Raw genomic sequence first — 24,721 nt, 5'->3', positions numbered from 1 at the left:
AAACGTTAAAAAAAAAAATTAAAAAAAAAAGAAAAGGATTTCTTTTCTTAAAAAATGCTTATTTTTGAGAGAGGGCAAGCAGCGGAGGGCAGGCAGCTCTGTGTTCTGTCAGCAGAGCCCGCTTTGGATCCTCTGTCTCCCTCTCTTTGCCCCTTGAGCTGGGCTCGAACTCACCAACTGTGTAAGATCATGACCTGAGCTGAATCGGACGCTTAACCGACTGAGCCACCCAGGTGCTCCAAATTTCTGTTATAAAATAAATAATAACGACCAGGATTTCTAAAGACTACTGTCACAAATACCTAGGAAAATAAGATTTGAAGAAATGAAAGACTAGGGAATAATTGAATGTGCTTCTCATTTCTTTTTAGACTCTTCCTTCTATTTACCTGATGGCCTCAGAGACAGCCTCCCTCCCACTCAATTTGATGGCACACCTACCAGCTCTGGAGTCTTATTAGATCAGGGTCACAGCCCTACTACTTGGACAAGCTACTTAACCTCAAATCCACTCCCTACAAAGCCATCCACTTTGATCTAAAGAAAACACATATCTAACTACATTACTTCCCTCTTTAAAATGCATCACCTCCCCTCCAACTGCAAGGTAACTCCAAGGTCCTAATCCAGTTCATCCACTGTTAGCCATTTGCTACCTCACCAAATGGAGTGAGGATTCATGCTACAGCAAATGGATTCATGCTACAGCAAATCCAAACGGGAGGACAGAGTCCTTTGCATTCACTGCATTTTCTAGACTTCTGATCTTTGCACACACCGTCACCTCCACTTGGAGGCTCATCCCAACCTCATGACCCACTTCCCTGCCAGACCAGATTAGATTGTTCTGTGGACTCTTCTAACATCCTGGAATCTCTTTGGCACTGCATTTACTATACTGTAGTCTTATTTATGTTTCTGAATACCTTATTAAACTATAAATTCCTGAAGGCAGCAGAGTCTTTTGTGTTCCCAGGACCTGACATGATGCCTGATATATGCTGGGTGATCATTCATCATTAACTCCTCATTTACATATTCAAGTATATGTCTTTATAATTTCCTGAAAGGTTGGGATTATGATTTTTAGTTTGGTACACTATTCATTCTGTTAACTTGGTAAGTTACTTAAATTTGTGCCCATGTTTACTCATCTACAGAGTGGGAAGGATAACAGCACCCATGTCATAAATCAGTTGTGAGGATTACGTAGCACAATGTATCTAAATAATAAACATTAGTGATTATTATAACCACTTCTCTTCTCTTCTTCAGGAAAGCCTTATTTCATGAATGCCCCCTACTGGGAAATTGAAAAAACAGCCACCAGAGCAGCTGCTACGTAGTGCGTGCATGAATGTGTGTGCATCCTCATGTGGAAAATGGAGTAATTATTTTCAACCACTAAAGTAGCCCAGTAAAGAGGAAGAACAGGGCTCAGTGACTTAATGTTAATAAGGTATTAGGTAATATTCTGGATTACTAATTCTAGTGGATCATAACTACAGATGATCTGTGACATTGCTTGTTTCCATTAGCATACATAATTGGGCACTGATTTGATGTAGACGATCAGCAAAAGATTTTATGCATTATAATAGTCGAGAAGCTTTCATGTATGAGAAATGCAGTCTCATGTCTTTAGGACATGAGATAAATTTATTAATCTTCAGAATTAAGCTGCCACGTTCGTACTGATAGTTTTAGGAACTGGAGACAGCCCAGACACTATTAATACAGGATAGGATAGTTTTGCACAAAAGCAAACAAGCCTAATTGTTTTGGTTTGTCTCTTTTATCTGTCTTACCATCAGAACCTAGTTTATAAGTAGTAAGCCAAGTTTATTTCTTGAGTGGATGCCTACTCCTCTCCTCAATCCTCAGAGAAAAATACTACTATTTACAGGCAGCACATTTAAGACATAGTGATTTAGAATAACACCACCTCCAAACCAGCAAATTGGTTATAAATTGCCTAGCACAGTATTAAAAAACTAAAGGTTTTACGTATTTTAAATCTGTAATGACTTGGCTTTATAGAATCATGGAACTTCAGAACTGGAAGTGGCCTCGGGTAGGAATTCATTCTATCTGTTCACCTTTAAGGAAAAGAAACCGAGACACGGGCATACTATGCCTAAGGTTATTGTCCCAATAGTATTTACCAGCATAATATCCTGAATAAATCCCTTATGTCACACATCCAGAAAGCAATGAGGAATGCAGTTTGAAAACTGTCTCAGAGAAGAATTATTATCTCCACACATGGAATAAGTAAGCACCATCTGAGAGTCATGATTTCTGCATTAAAGATGGCAGAGTTCAAAATCTTTTATTGCACAGGGGCGCCTGGGTGGCTCAGTCGGTTGAGTGACCGACTTCGGCTCAGGTCATGATCTCGCAGCTCGTGAGTTCAAGCCCCGCGTCGGGGTCTGTGCTGACAGCTTGGAGCCTGGAGCCTGCTTCGGATTCTGTGTCTCCCTCTCTCTCTGCCCCTCCCACACTCATGCTCTGTCTCTCTCTGTCTCAGAAATAAACAAACATTAAAAAATTAAAAAAAATCTCTTATTGCACAATGTCTTTTCTGGAAATTAACCTCCCCAAACAAAGGAGAATAAGAAAGATAAACTCTATGTCAGATCAAACTCAAACCATATAAAACCATATACAAATGATGGATGATGGACTAAAAAAAAATGGAAACTGACTTCAGGAGGGCAAAGAAAGGTAAAACTCAAGTGCTTGCCAACAGCATACTGATGAGAGGTGCTCAGATCTTCCCTGCAAATCACCAGAAGTGTTCAAGAATTGGGATCACCGGCACTGAGGAAGGAGCAGTAAAGCATGAAACTATAAAAAGGAAAACAGACCGGAAATGTGACTGAGAAGCAGTGGGGCCCCCTCACCCCGTGCAGCCAGGTAATAACCCCTCACCCTCAGGAGCCGCTCAGGAAGGCTCCCGGCCAGGGGGGCTCGGCTGGTTCGAAGTGCTGGACTGAGGACTGCAGCATGAGGCAAAGAGTCTGCTTCTGGACACGGAGATCCTCAGCCCAGTCCCTGCCGGCTGGGCAGCAGCCCAGGCTTATACTCCTGACGCAGATCTGAGGATGTTTCTCTGAATACACTGAATGGCCCCAGAGAAAAGACTTTAGAATTTTAAGATTAAATCTCAGGAACAAAATCATACTATTAACATGTTCTTTAAAAAAAAATTTTTTTTAACACTTTATTTTTGAGAGACAGAGAGAGAGACAGAGAGAGAGAGAGAACAAACATGAGTGGGGGGAGGGGCAGAGAGAGAGGAAGACACAGAATGGGAAGCAGGCTCCAGGTTCTGAGCTGCCAGCACGGAGCCTGACCAAGGGCTTAAACTCACAAACCATGAGATCATGACCTGAGCCAAAGTCAGACGCTTCACTGACTGAACCACCCAGGTGCCCCACTATTAACATGTTGTTGTTTTTTTTTTCATTTTAGAAAAGTATTTGCATGGATCTTTATAGTTTATAAAAGATTTCCCGGGACGCCTGGGTGGCTCAGTCGGTTAAGCGTCCGAATTTGGCTCAGGTCATGATCTCACAGTCTGGGAGTTTGAGCCCCATGTCAGGCTCTGTGCTGGCAGCTCAGAGCCTGGAGTGTGTTTCTGATTCTGTGTCTCCCTCTCTCTCTGACCCTCTTCCGTTCACGCTCTCTCTCTGTCTCAAAAATAAATAAACGTTTAAAAAAATAAATAAATAAGAAACATTTCCATTGTATCTTTTTAAAAATTTTTATTTATTTTTTTAATTTACATCTAAGTTAGCATCTAGTGCCACAATGATTTCAGGAGTAGATTCCTTAATGCCCCTTACCCATTTAGCCCACGCCCCCTGCCACAACCCCTCCAGTAACACTTTGTTTGTTCTCTATTTTTCAGAGTCTCTTATGTTTTTGTCCCCCTCCGTTTTCCTATAACATGTTCTAATGCAGCATTTGGTGACGGTACTGTTGGCGTTTAGGATGAGACCGTTCACTGTACAGGTCCTCTATGCATTACTGAATGTTTACCGTCACTGGTGGCTGCTTACCTAATGCTCACAGTGCCTCCCTATCATCATGACCCTAAAATATGCCCCTCCCCCTACATCTCCAAATGGCTCCCCCAGGGGTAGGGCTGTATTGTCTTTCTTTGCTCACACTGTCTTTTTTCTTTAATTTTTAAATCTTTTATTGTGAAGTATAACACATATGGAAAGACACATAAAACATAACTATACAGCTCAATAAACTGATATAAAATGAACACTCATGTAATTATCCTACAGTTCAAGAGACAGAATGTTGCAAACACCCTAGAAGCCTCCTTTACACCCTCAACATTACCTCCTTTATCTAATACAGGCAACTATTATCCTGACTTTTGAATACTGATCTAGACTGGTTTTGAACTTTACATGAATGAAATCATATGGTAGGTATCCTCTTTTTATAGTTTTATTAAAATATAATTCATGTAACATACAATTCACTCATATAAAGTGTAAAATTCAAAGGTTTTTGGTATATCTCATTAATTTTTTTAGTTTATTTATTTATTTTGAGAGAGAGAGAGCAAGAGGAGGAGGGGCAGAGACAGAGGGAGAGAGAGAATCCTAAGTAGGCTCCGTGCTGTCAGCACAGAGCCGAATGCGGGGCTTGAACTCATCAACCATGAGATCATGACCTGAGCCGAAACCAAGAGTCAGATGCTCAACCAACAGAGCCATGCAGGCACCCCATCACATTATTAATTTTTAAAAATTATGATTAAAATATACAACTCAGTGGCATTAATTACATTCAGAAAGTTGTACAATCATCACCACTATTTCAAAATCTTTTTCATTAGCCAAACAGAAACCCCACAATCATTAAGTAATAACTTCATTTCTCCCCCCAAACTCTAGTAACCTCTAATATACTATCTGTCTCTATGAATTTGCCCATTCTAGACACTTCATACAAGTGGGATCACACCATATTTGCTCTTCTGTGTCTGGGTTCTTTCACTTGGTATGATGTTTTCCAGGTCCTTCCATGTTGCAGCATGTGTCACAATGCTGTTCCTTTCCATGGTGGAATACCCCACTGCATATATACAACCACATTTTGTTGCCTGTCATTCATCAGTGATGGGCACTTGGGTTGTTGACACTTTTTGGCCATTGTGAAAAATGATATGTTAATGAATGTACCAGTATCTGTTTGAGTCTCAGATTTTAATTCCTTTGTATATATTTAAGAGAAGAATTGTTGCATCACATGGTAATTCTAGGTTTAGCCTTCTGAGGAACCACGAGATGGTTTTCCATGAAACACCATTTTACATTTCCACCAACAACGCACAGGGTTACAATTTCTCCAGGTACTCAACCACCCCACCACTTATTATTTTGTTGTTGCTGTTTTCAAATATAACAGCTACCCTAAAAGCTGTGGTGTCTCATTGTGATTTTGATTTGCATTTTCCTAATGACTAATGATGTCGAACATACTTTCATGTGCTTATTGATCATCTATCTGTATACATACTTTGGAGAAATGTCTATTCAAATCCCTTGCCTATTTTTAAATTGTTTTTGTTGTTGTTGTTATTGTTGTTATTGGGTCATAGAAGTTATTCGTATATTCTAGATATAGCCCCTTATCAGATATAGACTTGCAAATATGTGGGCTGTCTTTTCATTCTGTTGATAGAGTCTTTTGTTTTTTAATTTACTCTTAAAATTTACATCCAAGTTAGCATATAGTGCAACAATGATTTCAGGAATAGATTCCTTAATGCCCCTTACCCATTTAGCCCATCCCCCCTCCCACCACCCCTCCAGTAACCCTCAGTTTGTTCTCCTTATTTAAGAGTCTCTTATGTTTTGTCCCCCTCCCTGTTTTTATATTATTTTTGCTTCCCTTCCCTTATGTTCATCCGGTTTGTATCTGAAAGTCCTCATATGAGTGAAGTCATATGATATTACTCTTTCTCTAATTTTGCTTAGCATAATACCCTCCAGTTCCATCCACGTAGTTGCAAGTGGCAAGATTTCATTCTTTTTGATTGCCGAGTAATACTCCATGGTATATATATCTGATATCACATCTTCTTTATCCATTCATCCGTCAATGGACATTTGGGCTCTTTCCATACTTTGGCTACTGTTGATAGTGCTGCTATAAACATGGGGGTTCCTGTGTCCCTTCGAAACAGCACACCTGTATCCCTTGGATAAATACCTAGTAGTGCAATTGCTGGGTCATAGGTTAGTTCTATTTTTAGTTTTTTTGAGGAACCTCCATCCTGTTTTCCAGAGTGGCTGTACCAGCTTGCATTGCCACCAACAATGCAAAAGAGATCCTCTTTCTCCGCATCCTCGCCAACATCTGCTATTGCCTAAGTTGTTAATGTTAGCCATTCTGACAGGTGAGAGGTGGTATCTCATTGTGGTTTTGATTTGAATTTCCCTGAAGCTGAGTGATGTTGAGCATTTTTTTCATGTGTCAGTTGGCCATCTGGATGTCTTCTTTGGAGAAGTATCTATTCATGTCTTTTGCCCATTTCTTCACTGGATTATTTGTATTTTCAGTGTTGAGTTTGGTAAGTTCTTTATAGATTTTGGATACTAACCCTTTATCTGATGCCATTTGCAAATATCTTCTCCCATTCCATCGGTTGCTTTTTAGTTTTGCTGTTACCTTCGCTATGCAGAAGCTTTTTATCTTGATGAAGTCCCGAGAGTTTATTTTTGCTTTTGTTTCCCTTGCCTCTGGAGATGTGTCGAGTAAGAAGTTGCTGTGGCCAAGATCAAAGAGGTTTTTGCCTGCTTTCCCCTTGAAGATTTTGATGACTTCCTATCTTACATTTAGATCTTTCATCCATTTTGAGTTTATTTTCGTGTATGGTGTAAGAAAGTGGTCCAGGTTCATTCTGCATGTTGCTGTCCAGTTTTCCCAGCACCACTTGCTGAAGAGACCGTCTTTATTCCATTGGATATTCTTTCCTGCTTTGTCAAAGATTAGTTGGCCATACGTTTGTGGGTCCATTTCTGGCGTCTCTATTCTATTCCATTGATCTGACTGTCTGTTTTTGTGCCAGTAGATAGAGCTTTTTGATGTAAAAAAGTTTTAAATTTTGATGAGTCTAGTGTATCTATTTTTTTCTTTTATTGTCTGTGCTTTTGGTGTCACATCTAAGAAATCATTGTCAAATCCAATGGCATAAAGATTTTCCTCTCTGTTTTCTCCTGAGATTCATACTTTTAGGCCTTATATTTAGGTCTTTGATCCATTTAAAATTTTGTTTTGTTTTGTTTTAATTTTAGAGAGAGAGGGCACACCCAGGCAGAGGAGAGGGGCAGAGGGAGAGAATCTTCATGCTGAGCTTGGAGCCTGACACAGGGCTCAATCCCACAACCCTGAGATCATGGCCTGGGCTAAAATCAAGAGGTGGACACTAACCAACCGAGCCACCCAGGTGCCCCTGAATTAAGTTATATACAGTGTAAGGTAAGGGTTCAACTTCATTCCTTTCCAAGAGGATATGTTTCTGAGCACCTTTTGTTGAAAAGACTGTCCTTTCCTCATCGAATGGTCTTGGCACCTTTGTTGAAAATCAATTTACTATATACACACACAAGGGATTATTTCTCAGTTCTAGATTCCATTCATCTGTACGTCCCTCTTTATATCAATACCATATTGTTTTGACTACTGCAGCTTTGTAGCAAATTTTGAAATCAGAAGGTATGATAACTCTAACTTTCTTCTTCTTCAAATTGTTCTGGTTATTCGAGATCCCTTTGAGATTCCATGTGAACATTAGAGTGAGCTGGGCAATCTGCTTTACTGAGTCTATTGCAAATGTTAGTCTCATCTGGAAACACTCTTACAGACACACCTAGAAATAATTTGGGCAGCCAGTGGCCAGTCATGTTGACACATAAAATCAACCATCTCAGTAGAATTCACCAGTGACACCATCTAGGTCTGGGGATTTTCTTTGTTGGATTTTTTTTCTTAAGTGGGCTTTATGCCCAGTGCACAGCCCAACACAAAGTGCAACATGGGGCTCAAACTCACAACTGTGAGATCAAGACCTGAGCCAAGATCATGAGTCAGACACTTAACTGACTGAGCCACCCAGGCACCCCAACTTTGTTGGAATATTTATTTTAAAGATATATTTACTTATTTATTTTTGAGAGAGAGAGAGAGACAGAGACAGAGACAGAGACAGAGAGTGTGTGTGTACATAGGAGGGAAAGAGGCAGAGAAAGAGACAGAGAATCCCAGGCAGGCTCCACACTGTCAGCCTAGAGCCTGATGTGAGGTCGGAACCCACGAACTGTGAGATCATGACCTGAGCTGAAGTCAGATGCTTAATCAACTGAGCCACCCAGGTACCCCTCTGATACAATCTTTATAATTTCCTTTCTTCTTCTAATTGTGGGTTTATTCAGTATCTTGTAGATAGTTTACTGATGGATACTGATTTTCTTATTCAATCTGTCAATCTTTCTCTTTTACTGGAAAAGTTTAATATATTTCTATTTGTTATTACTGATATAGAATGATTGTTTCTTCTATATAGCTATTTGTTCTGTGTATTACATGTTTCTAGTTCCTCAATTCCTCCATTACTGCCCTTTATTGGTATTTAGTTGATTTTTTATAGTGTACTATTTTGATTCCCATCACTCCTTTTCTGTGCATTCTTTCTTTTATGTATTTGCCTTTTAAATCATATAGGGAAAAGAGAGGTTATAAGCCAAACCAAAAGTACAAAGTGTTGTACTTTTATATTTACCTATGAAGTTACCTTTACAAGTCTTCTTTAATTTTTTCTTAGGTCTTGGAGTTACCGTCTAGCATCTTTTCATTTCAGACTAAAGGACTCCCTTTAGCATTTTTCATTGGGTAGGTGTACTGGTAATAAGCTCCCTCAGCTTTTGTTTATCTGAAAATGTCTTAATTTATCCATAACTCTTTTTTTTTCCACATGACACAAGTACTCTTATTTTCTAAACCATTTAACAAGGCATAAAACCAGTCTTAGCTCTCAGGCCATAAAAAACAGACAATGGGTGGTAGTGGGTAGTTGCTGACTCCTACTTTATTTAAAAAAATTTTTAAAGGTTTTGGGGCCACCAGCTGGGTGGCTCAGCTGGCTAAGTGTCTGACTCTCAATTTCAGCTCAGGTCATGATCCCACGGTTCATGGGTTCGAGCCCTGTGTTGGGCTCTGTGCTGACAGTGCAGTCTGCTTGGGATTCTGTCTCTCCCCTTCTCTCCCTCTTTTTCTCTTGCATGCATGCACGTTCAAAATAAATAAACTTAAAAAAATCTCTCTCTGCTTCTTCCCTGCTCATACACACTGTCTCAGAATAAATAAATAAACTGTATTTTATTTTTAAAAAATGTTTGAGAGAGAGCATGAGTGGGGTAGGGGCAGAGAGAGAGGGGGACAGAGGATCCAAAGAGGGCTCTGTGCTGACAGCAGAGAACCTGATGTGGGGCTAGAACCCACAGACTGTGAGATCATGACCTGAGCTGCCAATGTTGGACACTTTTTTATTTGGACCGTCTGGGTGGCTCAGTTGGTTGAGGTCATGATCTTGCGGTTCATGGGTTCAAGCCCTGCATCGGGCTCTGTGCTGACAGCTCAGAGCCTGGAGCCTCCTTCAGATTCTGTGTCTCCCTCTCTCTCTGCTCCTCCCCTGCTCATGCTCTGTCTTTCCTCTCTCAAACATAAATAAACATTAAAAAAAAAAAGAGTTGCATGCTCTAAAAAGAAAAAAAAAGTTTAATTTGTAATATACAATGTGAATTGATTATAAATTGGAAACAACACAATTTATTTCTATTAGGACTCTTTCAGAAATGAAACCTTGTCCTACAACCGAGTCAGTGATTTCCTAATTGATAAAGAAATAATACTTGTTTGTTGAAATGTAAGAAAAATACACAGAGCAAAATAACTCAAGGAAAGTATTTTTTTAAACTTTTGCATAAAAAGGTAATATATTTAACACAATAAAGACCAAATAAAATGGAACTTCATTCAAGAAAATGTAAATAATGGGGTGCCTAGGTGTCTCAGTTTGTTAAGTGTCCAACTTTGGCTCAGGTCATCATCTCATAGTCCATGGGTTTGAGCCCCATGTCAAGCTCTGTGCTGACAGCTCAGAACCTGGAGCCTGCTTCGGATTCTGTGTTTCCCTCTCTCTCTGCCCCTGCCCTGCTCATGCTCTGTCTCTCCCTCTCTCTCTCCCTCAAAAATAAACATTAAAAAAAATTTTTTTTAATGGAAATAATACATGAATGTTCATTAATATTTGTTCATGAATGTAATATGTTTATCAGATTCTAATTCTAGGGATAAAATCAAATCCCAACACATTTAAGTAAACATGAAATCAGAATAATTACTTACTGTATAAGAGAAGCTCTTTCAAAGTATTGAATGGCTTTTTCACAAAACTGGGTGTCAATGTAATAAGCTCCAAGCCACTCAATAACTTCAATGTTAGAGGGGAAATACCTATATGACTAGAAAAATAAGGACATGACAATACAACATCAGTGGCAACGTAGAATTTATACCTCAACATTTAACCTATTGAAAGGATTTATTTTACCAATATGAAATTTCTTAACAAAAAAGCATGAGCTGTCATAAGGTCATAAGCACTTTATGTTTTGAAACTACAAGATTTAGAACACTTAATGTTTGATATACATTTTTAAATTACCTATAAACAGCTTTTCGATGTACTGATAGATGATCTGAATCAAATTAAATAAGTAATAGAATTTTAAAAAGGATCAAAATCATGCTTCAAGGGAAAAATGAATGTGATTTTAATTTAATTTTGCATTAAAATTATTAAAAAATTTTATATTCCACAAATGCTTTATTTTATTTTAAATCATCATTCATTTAAAAACCAGCAAGCATTTCTAAATTTTAAAAACTAAACGGTCTGCTGACTGTTGTTTTCTTTTCTGCTGAATGCTTTATAACAATATATAAAAGGCTAAAAAGTAAAAGGAAAATAAAATTATACTTACCTCATAGTAGTACTGAAATGCTTGGGATTTATCTCCTTCACTATCATATAATTCTCCTAGTTTAGACAGAGCTCTAGAATCAGTTGGAACAACACTGATCAGTTGCATTAACCATTCAATAGCTTGATTGGGATCTTCCATTAATTCATATCTTGGAAAGTTTTAGTTAAGGATAACACAATTTTTCCAAATTCATTAATAAATAAGCAAACCTAAATACAACATTACAATGAAAATATTTCTTAGCCTATAGTAATGTGCTACTGAATACTGTTTATTCTGAATTTCTTCAGGGATGGGGATGAAAATGGGGCACTGTAAATAACACTCATGCTCCATATACACCTTGCTTTTCCTTTTGCTTCATTAGTATCCACTAAGATCAACTCCCAAATTTCTAGTAGAATTAACAGTTTGCTCTTTTATTCGAAGCACTGTCCAAAATTTGTCCTTAATAGAAATGCCTGAAAGTTGTGTTCAATTATTCTACTTCTCTTAATATGTCGAACATGTTAAGGGAAGAGTTTCCATGCATTTTCCTTTGAGTTTTCCCTAATTAGATTAAAAGCCCAAAATAGGGTATTCTTTTTTTGTAGCAAGTGCCTACTAAATCCTTTGTATACACTCAAATAATTTATTCACAGCAATACTTATTGACTACTATTTATTTTTACATTAAATGTCTCAATGAAATGAACATATTCCAATCTAAAGTTTTATTGAGAAAGAAGCTTCTGTTTTTAATGATGGCAAATGTGATACCATAAAAGAAATATAAAAATAAGAAAACGATTGAAACAGCCTTAAAATTATCAATTGCTTAACTGAATCCAAGCTGATCAGGAACTGGGAAGTATCAGATCATGACGGTGGCAATTTCAGACAGACTAAGTGGACAAAACAAAGAGGCTAAAAGGAATAAGCATGAAATCCTCTGCTCTAAAAATAGCTTTTTTATTAAAAAATGTTTTATGCTCTCTAACAAAAGTAGAGTACGTAGTACTTAAAATTATTAATGGTATACGTCATAACATACTTTTCCCTAACCTCTGTATAAAAGTTGTATCAAGAGGGGTGCCTGGGTGGTTCAGTCAGTTGAGTGTCTCTGACTTTAACTCCAGTCATGATCTCACCATTTGTGAGTTCAAGCCCCACATCGGGCTTGCTTCTGTCAGCGCCTAGCCTGCTTTGAATCTTCTGTCCCCATCTCTCTCTTCCCCTTCCCTGCTCATGCTTTCTCTCTCTCAAAAAATAAATAAACATTAAAAAAAAAAAGAAACAAACTTGTATCAAGATAATGGTAACTTAAAAACCTACATAAGATTTTAACTCTTTCCAAATGTTGTTTTGAAAGATTATTTTTAAAATAAGGAGAGAAATTAAAATGTTTTTCAACTAGTTTCAAAGGCATTAAAAACATTAACAAATTTCTGCTTTTCTAACCAAAGGCAGGAGGGAAAAAAGAAAACAAACAAACTAAAGAGAGCCAGGAGTTGTAGAAGAAACTGACTAGGGAGGAATGTTTTACTTTTCCACATTCCCCAGAGTTCTAAACATAATACTGGCACAGAGTTCTAAACATAATACTGTGACTGTGGCACAGCACACAGTCAATAAGTGACTACTGAATGAACGGAGTAAGTGAGTGAATTCATATAAACTACTGGCTAATTTTGTAGGGTAAAGGCCTTTGGAGAGTTATACTCATTAAGCCTATATGTCAGCTAAAATAATGAAGATAAATTAACCCAACTCAATCAGCAGTACTAATCAGTAATAAATAATATTTTCCTTTTAAACAGTAAGTTACTGCTTCAAAAATACCCTACAAGACTCAGAGTTAATACAATCTAACCTACAGTCAACGAATAGCTTATGTGTACTAAACATCTGTGCTCAATTACCATTTCAATTATTTCCCCCCCAAATTAAGACATAATAGTGTTAACCTTTTAATAATTTCTTTTATAATGCAAATGATCTTTTAAAACAGGATCAACCAAAAAACACACTCTTAACTATTGACAACAAACTGAGGGTTACCAGAGAGAAGATGGGGGCGGGGAGATGGGTAAAACAGGTGATAGGGATTAGAGTATACTCATCACGATGAGCACTGAGTAATGTATAGAGTTGTTGAATCACTATATTGTACACCTGAAACTAATATAACACTAGTGTAATTATATTATATTATATTATATTATATTATATTATATTATATACAATAGAATTAAAATTTAAAAAGATACACATTTTATAAAAATGTAAAATACTGGAATTAAAATTAAAAAATAAAGCTGTATCACTCAAATAAGATTTTTATCACATATTAATGTGATAGGATTTAAAATATTATCCTCATCAATTACCTCATTGGCTAAGGTTATTTAACGACTGGTACTCAATCACCAATTGAGTGAATTAACAACTGTCCTCAAGTTTTTCACATAAGATACACATTTGCTATCTGGTAAAGAACTTGGGCACTGTTTCTTAGGATTGCATGAAGTTTCAGGAAACAGTCCAAAGCTTCATCAAGCTGGTTTAGCCTCTTATAGGTAAGGCCTTAAAAAGAAGAAAAAGAAAAGCTATAAGCATTATTACTGGTAAGTAATTTTCTCAAAGTCACAGGATAAATTTTTAAATATATGTAAATATTCATCCAGGAGAGAGAGATGATGGGAATTTTTTTGAAAAAGAACAAGGCAGGGGAGGGGCTTTTCCACTATTGTTGGGCAGATACCAAAACATGCTAGAGCGCTATCGTGATTTTAAGGTGCGGCAGGGAAACAGGAGTAGACAGACTAGCAGAATGCACAGTTCAGAAACTGACTCAGTTACAGATTTAATGGGCATTGAAACTTAACGGGGACTAAGGGACTAGTAAGAAATGGAGCCAGGACAACCGACTACACGTGAATTAAAACATGTAGATTCCTATTTTGAATGTATTCCTGTTTTGAATACACCCAAAACTTACTTTAAAACTAAGTAGAAGAAAAAAAAAATGGTTAGAGAGGGAGGGAGCCAAAACATAAGAGGCTCCTAAAAACTGAGAACAAACTGAGGGTTGATGGGGGGTGGGTGATGGGTATTGAGGAGGGCACCTGCTGGGATGAGCATGGGGTGTTGTACGGAAACCAATTTGACAATAAATTTATAATAAAAAAAACTAAATAGAAAAAAACAAAGATGTAAACGTATGAAAAGAAAATATAGGAAAATGATTTTATAATCTTGGGGTAGGGAAGGGCTTTGTAAAGCAATAAATAAATGAAGCCACAAACTTTCCAAAAGCCAAATTTGACTCTATAAAATTAGAAAACCTGTTTGACAAAACAAATGACCAATTAAAAGCTAAGCAACAGACTAGGAAAAGTACTTAAAACTTATAAAGAGAACAAATAAATCAATATCTAGGCAAGAAATCTCCTGCATTAAGGCCTCTGCTATTCACTTCCCTCTGCTCTTTCCCCGATACCCGAACGGTTCCAACATGACTTTAAACTCTCCTTGACTCCATCTAAAATGGCCAATTCCTCCCCACCCAGCCAGGTCTTCCTTTTGCATCTGGCAGGAGATTAAAGACTCCTCTCCGGGAGGAAGGATCCAATTGGATCAATTGACTAGCGGGCAGTTCCCCAACTACGCAGATCAGGCAGATGGCCCCGTGGCAGCGTGCCAGCACATCAGTCTCCCTTGTGGCCTCAGAGATCCCGCTCAGCTTTAGCTGCAAACTCCTAAATGCGAGAAGACAGGCCAGGATCATCAGACATCTGAGGAAAGTTTACGACACGAAACATACAAGGTAAAACAAACAAGCCAGCCAAAAACACCAAAACACAGCTATGCAGGGAGAAGAAAACCTCAAAAGAAACTTCATTAATAACCCAAGAGATAAGAAGCAGTATTGTATCAACATGTGTTTGTTGCACTGCAAACTCAAGAACAGGAAGGAATGACACCCGTTTCAGGGGACCCTGACAGGCAAGGAAGGGAATAAGATGCGCCTTCAGGTCTTACAACCTTTCGTTCGCTAAAAACCAAACCTGATGTAAATATGACAAAATGTTGAAGTGTGTTAAATACAGTTGGTAAGGGACATGGGTATTTTTCTGTCCAATTTTTGTGTTTGAAACTGCTCATAAAGAAAATGTGTTTGTTTGTTTTCCCACCTATCAGTTTGGCAAAAGCTGAATATTCAGTATTAGTAGGAATTTGGGAAGTCAGTCAGTCGCCTCCACTAATGAACTGGAGCTCTGTAAGTCAATTTAAAATAAGAAAAGAAAGAAAAAAATTGTAAAGGAGAAAAACAAAGCAATTCTGCCTAGTTTACTTACCAATATTATAAAGTGCTTCAGTACAAGAAGAATCATTTCTTAGAGCCTCTTTGTAGAATTCAGCTGCCTTCTCATAATCACCGTTTGCAAAAACTGTATTCCCTTTGTTAGTCAGAGCTGAGGGATTATATCTATCAGAGTTCACAGCTAAATCTGCATAGCTACTGGCTTGTGCAAATTCATTTTCCTAAACAAAGTATAAAACACACACAAATTATTCGGGGTTTGTCAAATATCTCTACTGACTGTTCTGGGCTACAGACATGATAAACAGATTTTCTGAGATTACAAATACGATAAACAGAAATATTTTATATATCTTGATCTTGATAGACTTATTCTACAGGATTTTTAATCATCATGTTCTTTCAACTACCCAAGTTTCTAATGACTGACTTCACAGTCTCATGATTTGAATAACAACACTACATGTAAGTGGCTCCATTTTATTAATGTTTTTTTTGTCTATTTGTTTTTAGCTTTAGAGAGAGTGAGTACAGGATGAGGAGGGGGCAGGAGGCAGAGAATCTTAAGCAGGCTCCACACTCAGGGCAGAGCCCAATGCAAGGCTCGATTCCACCACTCCGGGATCATGACCTGAATCAAAATCAAGAGTCAGGCAGTCAACAGACTGGGCCACCCAGCCGCCCCAAGTGGCTCCATTCTGAACACCCGGATTTCACGTCACAGCTGCAGTACTGTGCACACCTGAAGCCCTGAGCTGGCTACAAAGGCACCACTATCTTTCCCGTCCTTCCATCCAATTGGTTGCGTCACCTACTAGGTCTGGCATTTCTAGCAAGTCTCTAGTTCTGTCTCTTCTGCCAAAGGACCTTAACATCACTCACTTAAGCGACATAGACCTCTCAACCCTTAAATAGTGAAGCATCTGTGCCGGCTTGCTTAAGCCAGGAACCAGATTTCCCAGAATCCCCTTCCCTGCATGGTTCTTGTCCACGGTCGGCTGAAAGGAACTTGTAGGACATGTGGGACGCAGACGCGAAGCAGCGGCTTTTGCTCTCTGAAGGTCTTTTTCTGGTCATCAGTTGCAGGACTGATGCAGAAACGCCTGTGGGTTCCAGCCTGCCCTCACTCATTTTGACTCCACATCTGGTTCTGCCTCCCAACTGTGCTGTCCCTGCTGAGCACAGTGACCCCGATCCCTGATGGGGCTTGGCTCCGGACCCACGGAGGAGGCAGTTGTGCAGAAGCAACTGCTTCCCAAAGGTCTCTCCAAGAACTCCCCCTTCATGTGGCTGCTGGACACGCTGGGCCACTCACACACTGACTGCTGATCCCTTCTCAGGCCCCTGACCCCCCTTCTGCACCTTCACCCACAGCTCCCCCACCACTGGGTAAATTCTAGCTCCCACATCCCTTCTCCCATGATACTCACAGTGACTGCTTCCCCGAATGAACTTTCAAAACACTGAGATACAATTCACAGGTCAGATAAATGTACATTTTTGAGGCATTTACACATTCAAAAAATTGTACCACCATCACCAACATCCATTTCTACAACATTTTTATCACACCCCCCCCAAATATCCTGTACCCATTAGCAGTCACTCCCCATTCTCCCACCTGCTCTGGCCCCTGGCAGCCACTAATCTGGTTTCCACCTCCATGGATTTGTTTATTCTGGACATTTCATAATAAACACAACCGTATAACATGCGGCTTTTTTTGTCTGGCTTCTTTGCTTAGCAAAATGTTTTCAAGGTTCATCCATGTTGTACTATGCATCAGTATTTCATTCCTGTTCATCGCTGAATAATATCCCATTGTATGGATAGGCCACATTTTGTTTATCCATTCACTGTTGATGGACACCTGGATTGTGCCCGCCCACTTTCGTTTATTATGAATAATGCTGTTATGAATATTCATGTATTTGTGTGGACTCTGAACTTTGATATAAAAATTGGTACTTAAAAGTGGGGTGCTACTGTCATAAAAAACTCAAAACATAAAAAACCTTGTCTTTTGGACTAGGCAGCAGGCAAAATCTGGAAAGCACTAGAACCACAGCAGTGGAGGATGGGGAAGGAGTAAGGAATTGTTATCAGAGGCTAGATAAAGGGCAAGTCATGTTTTGCAGTCATAAAACCGGGAAAACTGCCATCTACACTGACTTGGAAGACAGAACGTGTACTCAGTAAATATGTGTGTGTGGCCAAGGAGATTTCTGGGCAGGAGGTTAAAAGTGCCAATTAATTTACTTTAATTGGGTCTGATAAGGTACAGTGAGAGAGGAGCTTAAGAGAAAACTTCATATTTTCCAACTAGAGTTTGGCAGAAATATAGAAAAACAAGGACGTATTGGGCCGGAAAATAAAATTATTTCATGTCGCTAGTTTCTCTGAGCAGCAAGTCTCAGAGTAAGAACTGGTTGCAGGGCACAGATCAGATCAAGGGTGTGGCTGTAATGCCCTTTGGAAACATCTCAGGAAGATTTAAGGTAGTGCCTGGCAAAGGAGGCACTCCTCTTTAAGGTAGAAAAAAGCTTCCAAATATCTTTGGGGCTCTGCGCCACAGCAGCCTCATGCACCTAAGCGGAAAGGGGTCTGTCTGCCTTGAAAACCACTGTGGATGCAGCTCTTGGGGCATGTGGGCACCCCAAATGAGATTTATAGGAAACCTGCCAAGTCTTTAAGGGAGTTGTACCAGTTTAAGCATTGCCAGCTTGGATTAAAGGGACAGACCGTCCAAAATGAAAGACAGCCTCTGGGTCCCCAATTTTTCTGGGCAGAAAGCAGGCTAAGAAAGTTAATCAGCTGCAAATACAGGTTATTTTTTCTGTAAAAGGAAGTGTTCCCAGAATGCAGAGCCAAGAGCCACAAGAGACCAAAGGATTAGGGCACCGCTCCCAGGGATCAGAGCTGAGCCCTACCTAAGGAACGTCCCCTTCCTCACTTTTGGGGGCGTGGACCACATGTGCTTAGCTAGATGTCTGACCCACTAAGGACTAGTGGGTGCGAGGTGCCTCCATCTCACCCCTTTGGAACAAGAGTATCTATTACAGTGACCCTACTCTTATCTCATCGGAGGATGTGAAGTGTATGGGAGACACGGTGTGTTTTCCTGTTCGCAGACCTTTGGGTCAAGAGGACCTGCACCTGAGAAAGCCCACCTCTATCTAGACCCCAAGCAGACGATGGCTCTTGGGCCTGATGCTGTGACAGATGGGACTATGAGAGTCCCTGGAGGGCTAAGTACATTTTGCATATGGAAAGGATACACTGAATGCAGGCAGTGACAGATCATTAAAATAGTGGCCCCAAAGGGTCACACCTCCCAGTATTCAGGCCCTTGAATGGTTCTCTCCCGTGTTGGTTTTGCCCAGTAAGATAACAACAAATTCAACGCACACAGGAGCCTGGTAACCACCTGAGCGCACTGGGGTCTCCTCTCGTGGACCCTGCCCCACATAAGAAGGCTGGGCTCCCCTGCTGGAGGAGGAGGTGGAGGAACGAGATGCTGGTCAACGGCTCAGCTAAGTCTCACATGTGAGGGAAGCATTTGGACCATGCTGCCTCAGTCAAACTTCAGATGATGGCAGCAGGATGTGTGACCCCGGGCCAGATCAGCAGAAGGAGCACCCAAGTGAGCCCAGCCTGTTCAGGCAGAATGTGAGGAAATACACAGTTATTTTAGCCACTACGTTTTGGGGCAGCTTATTCCAGAGCAACAGAAACTGATACAACCACATAATAGGTACCGATAATATATGTTCAATATATATCATATACCAGGCCCATTACGTTGCCTCAAAATAACCATTTTCCCAAGAACTACGTGCAACAAACTATTGATCAGATACTCTGATAGCTCTGCTCAGTCGCCTAAATCTAGCTATTTTTCTTTCTTTTTTAAAAAATCTTGGGGCGCCTGGGTGGCGCAGTCGGTTAAGCGTCCGACTTCAGCCAGGTCACGATCTCGCGGTCTGCGAGTTCGAGCCCCGTGTCAGGCTCTGGGCTGATGGCTCAGAGCCTGGAGCCTGTTTCCGATTCTGTGTCTCCCTCTCTCTCTGCCCCTCCCCCGTTCATGCTCTGTCTCTCTCTGTCCCAAAAATAAATAAACGTTGAAAAAAAAAAATTTAAAAAAAAAATCTTCTTGGTCTCCTCCCACACATTCATCAAACTTGGTCAAAATCTGGTCGCTAATTAAACCATTTGCACGAAATTTACAAGTGATTTTCTAAATTCAAATGTAATGACTGTAATGGAGACCATGCTTCAGCCCCCAGACCTGTCCTTCAGAAGTGCTGGGAATGCCGCTGGCCACGGCCTCAGCTGTCAGCCCACTCTGTGACTTACTCTAGCCCCATGAGAAAGAGGTGCCTTGCCCAAAGCTGCGCCCCCTTCCTGGTGAGCAGGCTGACTCCAGTGACTGGTTGATGCGGAGGCACGAAGGCCCGTCCCCCTCACCGCAGTGGGGGACAGGGCTGCACAGCCATCCCAAGTCAGGGGGTCCCGCAGGGTTGGCTAAGGACTGTGGTGACTGCATCACAGCCCAATTTCCCCCTCCTCCACTCTGTGACGCTTTCGACCCTTCTCACTGACGTACTGATCCAAAGAGATCTGCCCCAGAAACTGCATTCTGGCTAATCTCCAGTTCGGAGTTTGCTGTCTCACCAGCAAAAGTGCCTCTCCTAGCCTTCATTCTCATGGACTACCTCTCTGATTTCAATGTTATATACTTCCTCTTTGTGCCTTCCTTTTTTCCTTTACTTCAAAGGCATCATACTGTAGTTCCTTTCCCATCCTCTTGATCTGATTCTTATTTTTGCCTCTTTAATGTATGTGAATCCCAAAGTCAGTTCTCAGTTCTGTGCTACACTCTAGCCCCTGGAGATACCCTCTATCATCTTAGTTCAGGCTGCTATAGCAAATACCACAGACTGGCTTAAACAGCAAACGTTTATTTCTCATAGTTCTGGAGGCTGGGAGATCCCAGATCAAGGTGCTGGCCAATGTGGTGTCTGCTGAGAGCCACTTCTTGGTTTGCAGGAGGACATCTTGCTGTGTCCTCATGGGGAGAGGGCTCTGGTTCCTTCTCTTCTAATAAGGGCGCTAATCCCATCAGGGGACCTGCTCTCACGACTTCATCTAACCCTAAGTATCTCTCCAAGTCCCTCCAAATACAGTCACATTTGGGCTTCAACATATAACTTTGGTTGGGGGAGGAGGACACACATGATCAGCCCATAGCATCTATTATCAAAGCTCTGACCTCTACGCAGACAATCATCAAATCATCTCTATCCCCGATTTCCCATCTGAGATCAGTTCCACATGCTTGTTGGCCATTACTATTTAAATATATCACCACTGTAGGGGCTCCTGGGTGGTTCAGTCGGTTGAGCCTCCAACTTCGGCTCAAGTCGTGATCTCACGGTTCATGAGATCAAGCCCCGCGTCGGGCTCTGTGCTGACAGCTCGGAGCCTGGAACCTGCTTCAGATTCTGTGTCTCCCTCCCCCACTCACACTCCATCTCCCTCTCTCCCTCTCTCTCTCTCTCTCTCAAGAATAAACGTAAAAAAATTTTTTAATAAATATATATATACATATATCACCACTGCTACAAAAAATCTTAAAAACATATTAGAAAAAAACTCAGCATCTTTCTCCCTAATCTGCAGCCTCCTCTCAACCTGCACCTGGCACCACTCTCTTGCCAGTAGGCTTAAAATACTGCTGTCATTCCTCACCAGTGGTCTTGATCTCTTTTCCATCACAACAGAGTAGGGGTAAAATTTCCACCGTTAACAGTAGTTCAGCACGGCAGTGATTCTCAGTGGCGCACCAACCAGAAGTTCCAAGAGGAACTGAGAATGTGGTTTAACTAAATATAGTGATCCTTATGTTCACATCCTCTCCCACCTTTCCTGTCTCTGTGCTTTTGTTCATCCCTTTAGTCTCCCCCAAATTAAAATGCTTTGTGCCTTCTCTGAATTTCTGAAACACTTATTATCTCTACTTTCAACCAACCTTCCTTTCTTCCGTCTGAGTCCACCCGCATGCCTCCTTTGTTCCGAATTAAGAAGCTCCCTTTTAGTGAGCTCTTAGACTTTTGGTATTCCCCATGACTGGGATCCGGCAGATGCTCAAAGTATGCTTCTTATAGATGACACTGTACCTTACGTAAATCATGTAACCTGAGCCATCACTTTCTTTACTACTAACATGGTGCTGAAACCGATCTCTAGCCCACCTCGCAGATCCGCACTGTGTAATCTTCTGAGTGATGTTTGCCCACCATAATTTTTCTCCTTCCCTTCTTCTTCTGAGATGGTCCTCTCACTCATATCCATACACTCAACCCCTGGCCCAGAACCTGTCGTGATCAGACCTCTAGGCACCCCATTCTACTAACATTCTCTACCAGTCTTCTTTGCAGCTTCTCTCTAGTCGTGCTCTTCGGGGAGAAATTTAGCAACATAAAAATACCACATTATCCACTCTTCGTTGTAAAAGAACCGGAACTTACCAAATAATACAGAAATGAGAGGTTGGTTGCAGCTGCACTTTTCACTCTACTGTCCTTTTTTTCAAACATTTTTAAGGTCTCCACAGCCTAGAAATGAAATATCTGGACGTTACGATCATTGTAATAGGACGGTATCCGGGCTTAAGGCTGCTGTAAAGACCATTGTGTCTTGAGTGTCACACCAGGGGAGGACACAAAGGGAATGGACTGATATGGTCAAGAAAACAGACGACAGAAATGAGAATTTCATCCGAGAATCGGCATTTATAAAAAAGGACACAGCAAAACTAAAAGTGCAATAACTGAAATGAAGAACTTAACCGAGAGGTTTCACAGTAGGGTAGGTACAGCCAGAGAGTAGTAAATATCGGGCCTTGTGAGTCTCATGACACGGTTCAGTGTCTATCCCGCATAATGGGGTGTAAGTGAGGTTTTTACCTAAAGGACACAATCAAATTTACTCTTTGCAAATCAGAATCTCTGCTTTTGGCTATCAGAGATCGGCCTACAGAAGACCATTCTACAGAGAACAATTAGAAAATTTATATTCAAATACTAAAAATATCTTTGGAAGGCACTACAGCACTACTGAGACAACCAGGATCTGAAGGTCAAGATCCCAGAAAATGTTCAGACTAAATAAGCAAAGGAAAAGAAGAGATGAAAAAAAGGTCTCAGATGAAAAAAAGAGACATATGGGAACATAGCAAAAAGGTCTAAGACAAACATAACTGGAACTCCAGAAAGGAAAGAAAGACTAATGGTCGAGAATTTTTCCAAAACAGATGACAGAAACTAATTCTGGGACTACGACAAAAAATTATCTCAAGTAGTTCCAAATATAATTATATTTTCAAGCCATGAGAAATGAAAGTACATTTTTAACCACTTGGCAGGTCTGAGACCATCCTAACCAAACAGGATATTTGGAATGGTCAGACACCTTACATGAAAAGTGAGTACTCAATCTAGAAATGCCTGAGAAATAACAGGAGAAAAAGCAGGTAAAGGCAATGGGTTTTCCTTCCTTCCTTCAAGATACATATACTGAACAGAAAATGCATGGCTTTGGGCACTTTCTGCTCTTGGAGAGAGTGGAGCCAACAAAAACGCTGCTTTAGTTTTTACGATGCTCACAAGCTGCTGCTAGTGAAAATACCTTGACAAATCTGTGTGCTGTGAAAGTGTCTGACCTCAAACGAAGCCTCGAATATAGCACCATTTAGTGTGCTGACTCAATTTTTTTAAGGATACATTCTACATATGTAGGTTCCAATAGAAGTAATTATTCTTTTCAAGTTTTTTTGTTTGTTTGTTTTCTGAGAGAGAGAGTGCACGCGCAGGGGAGGGGCAGACGAAAAGGGAGAGGGAGAGCGAGAATCGCAAGCAGGATCCGTGCCCAGAGCAGAGCCCAATGCAGGGCTCAACCCCATGACCATGAAATCATGATCTGAACCAAAATCAAGAGTCACATGCTCAACCGACTGAGTCACCTCTTTTCAAAGGTTTTTGATTAAAGAAAATCACTGAAGTTTCTAGGCTAGTAGTTCATAATTCCACAAAGAAGAAAAAAGACCCCAACATCATATGCTCACTTTTGAGATTCTCTTTCTCACTTACTTTCTTGGAAGGATCTTCTGCAGAATTGCCAAGAAGTTCCTAAAACGCACTTCAGAAATTATTGCTACTTATGTTGTTCATCCTATAGGAGTTATCTCATTGACTCTTTATACAACGTCCATGGCTATTAATGTAAAAGTCACTGCTGTTTTGAATCTCTAAGTTTTATAAGATACATTTCACTTTGAGTAAGAATTCTGAGGTGTTAAACTTTAGTTTTAGATTGTGCCAAAATAAATGTATGTGTTAATTTAAAATATAAGGCACATGAATAGGTGTAACTCATGCATCCATTAAATTCTCAAAAGTAAAGTGCAGAGAGAAAATAATCAGTTTTCTGATATTTATGAAATCTGTAAGTAGATTATCAAAAGCAAGCTAACAACAACAATTAAAAAAAATGGAATGCCATATAGTAGTTTAGCTTACATCATTCCTTTTAGAAACAGCTATTCATACTATTAATAAAGCTATTAATAAAGTGTCGTAGATGTGGCGCCTGGGTGGCTCAGTTGGTTAAGCATCCAGCTCTTGGTTTTGGCTCAGGTCATGATCTTGTGGTTTTGTGAGTTCAAGCCCTGCACTGGGCTCTGCACTCGCAGCCCATAGCCTGCTTGGGATTCTTTCTCTCCTTTTCTCTCTCCCCCTCTCTCCCTCCCCCACTCACACGATCTCTTTCTCTCTCCCTTTTCTCTCCCTCCCCCACTCACACTATCTCTTTCTCTCTTAAAATAAAGAAACTTAAAAAAAAATGTTTTTTAAGTGTCTTAGATTTTAAAATTTTCATCTTTATTAATTTGCGGCTCACTGTTAACAAGACTTTAAGACTACACATAACACCAAGTTATTCTCCCCCCGCAAAAGGTTACTATGAATTCAAATAATATGTAAAAAATGATGCAGTGCTACTATTTAAAATAACAGAAATATTTTGAACTTTAAAACATTCATTTAAAAACATCTGAGAGAATAAAAACATTTCATATTTGAAATTTCTAAACTAGTCTAAAAATGCTATGTAACTATTCTAATAAAAGGAATATTTTCAAGATTTTTTGCTTTGAAATGGGTGGTTTTCAAAACCGTTCTTTTACACGTTCAATGAATGCATAGCCAATATTTGTTTTTAAATTTTTTTTTAAGTAGGCTCCACGACCAATGTGGGGCTTGAACTCACGACCCTG

At 40.0% G+C, this 24,721-nt stretch overlaps 1 protein-coding gene across 3 annotated transcripts in view; it reads right to left on the bottom strand.

The window, feature by feature from the left end:
- Positions 1 to 24,721, bottom strand: part of IFT88 (intraflagellar transport 88) — a 133,033-nt gene that overhangs the window by 38,736 nt on the left and 69,576 nt on the right. For all 3 annotated transcript variants that reach the window (XM_047852009.1, XM_047852018.1, XM_047852026.1), the window contains 5 exons: positions 21,918 to 22,004; positions 15,422 to 15,608; positions 13,538 to 13,646; positions 11,079 to 11,229; positions 10,441 to 10,556 (listed from right to left, as the gene is read on the bottom strand). In XM_047852009.1, coding sequence (XP_047707965.1) covers positions 10,441 to 10,556; positions 11,079 to 11,229; positions 13,538 to 13,646; positions 15,422 to 15,608; positions 21,918 to 22,004 — 650 coding nt within the window. The remainder of the gene's footprint in view (positions 1 to 10,440; positions 10,557 to 11,078; positions 11,230 to 13,537; positions 13,647 to 15,421; positions 15,609 to 21,917; positions 22,005 to 24,721) is intronic.

Source organism: Prionailurus viverrinus, chromosome A1 (assembly GCF_022837055.1).
Source record: "Prionailurus viverrinus isolate Anna chromosome A1, UM_Priviv_1.0, whole genome shotgun sequence".
Classification (NCBI taxonomy): Eukaryota; Metazoa; Chordata; class Mammalia; order Carnivora; family Felidae; genus Prionailurus; species Prionailurus viverrinus.
Note: the sequence above shows the minus strand (reverse complement) of the source record. Positions and strands in the feature narration are given on the sequence as shown.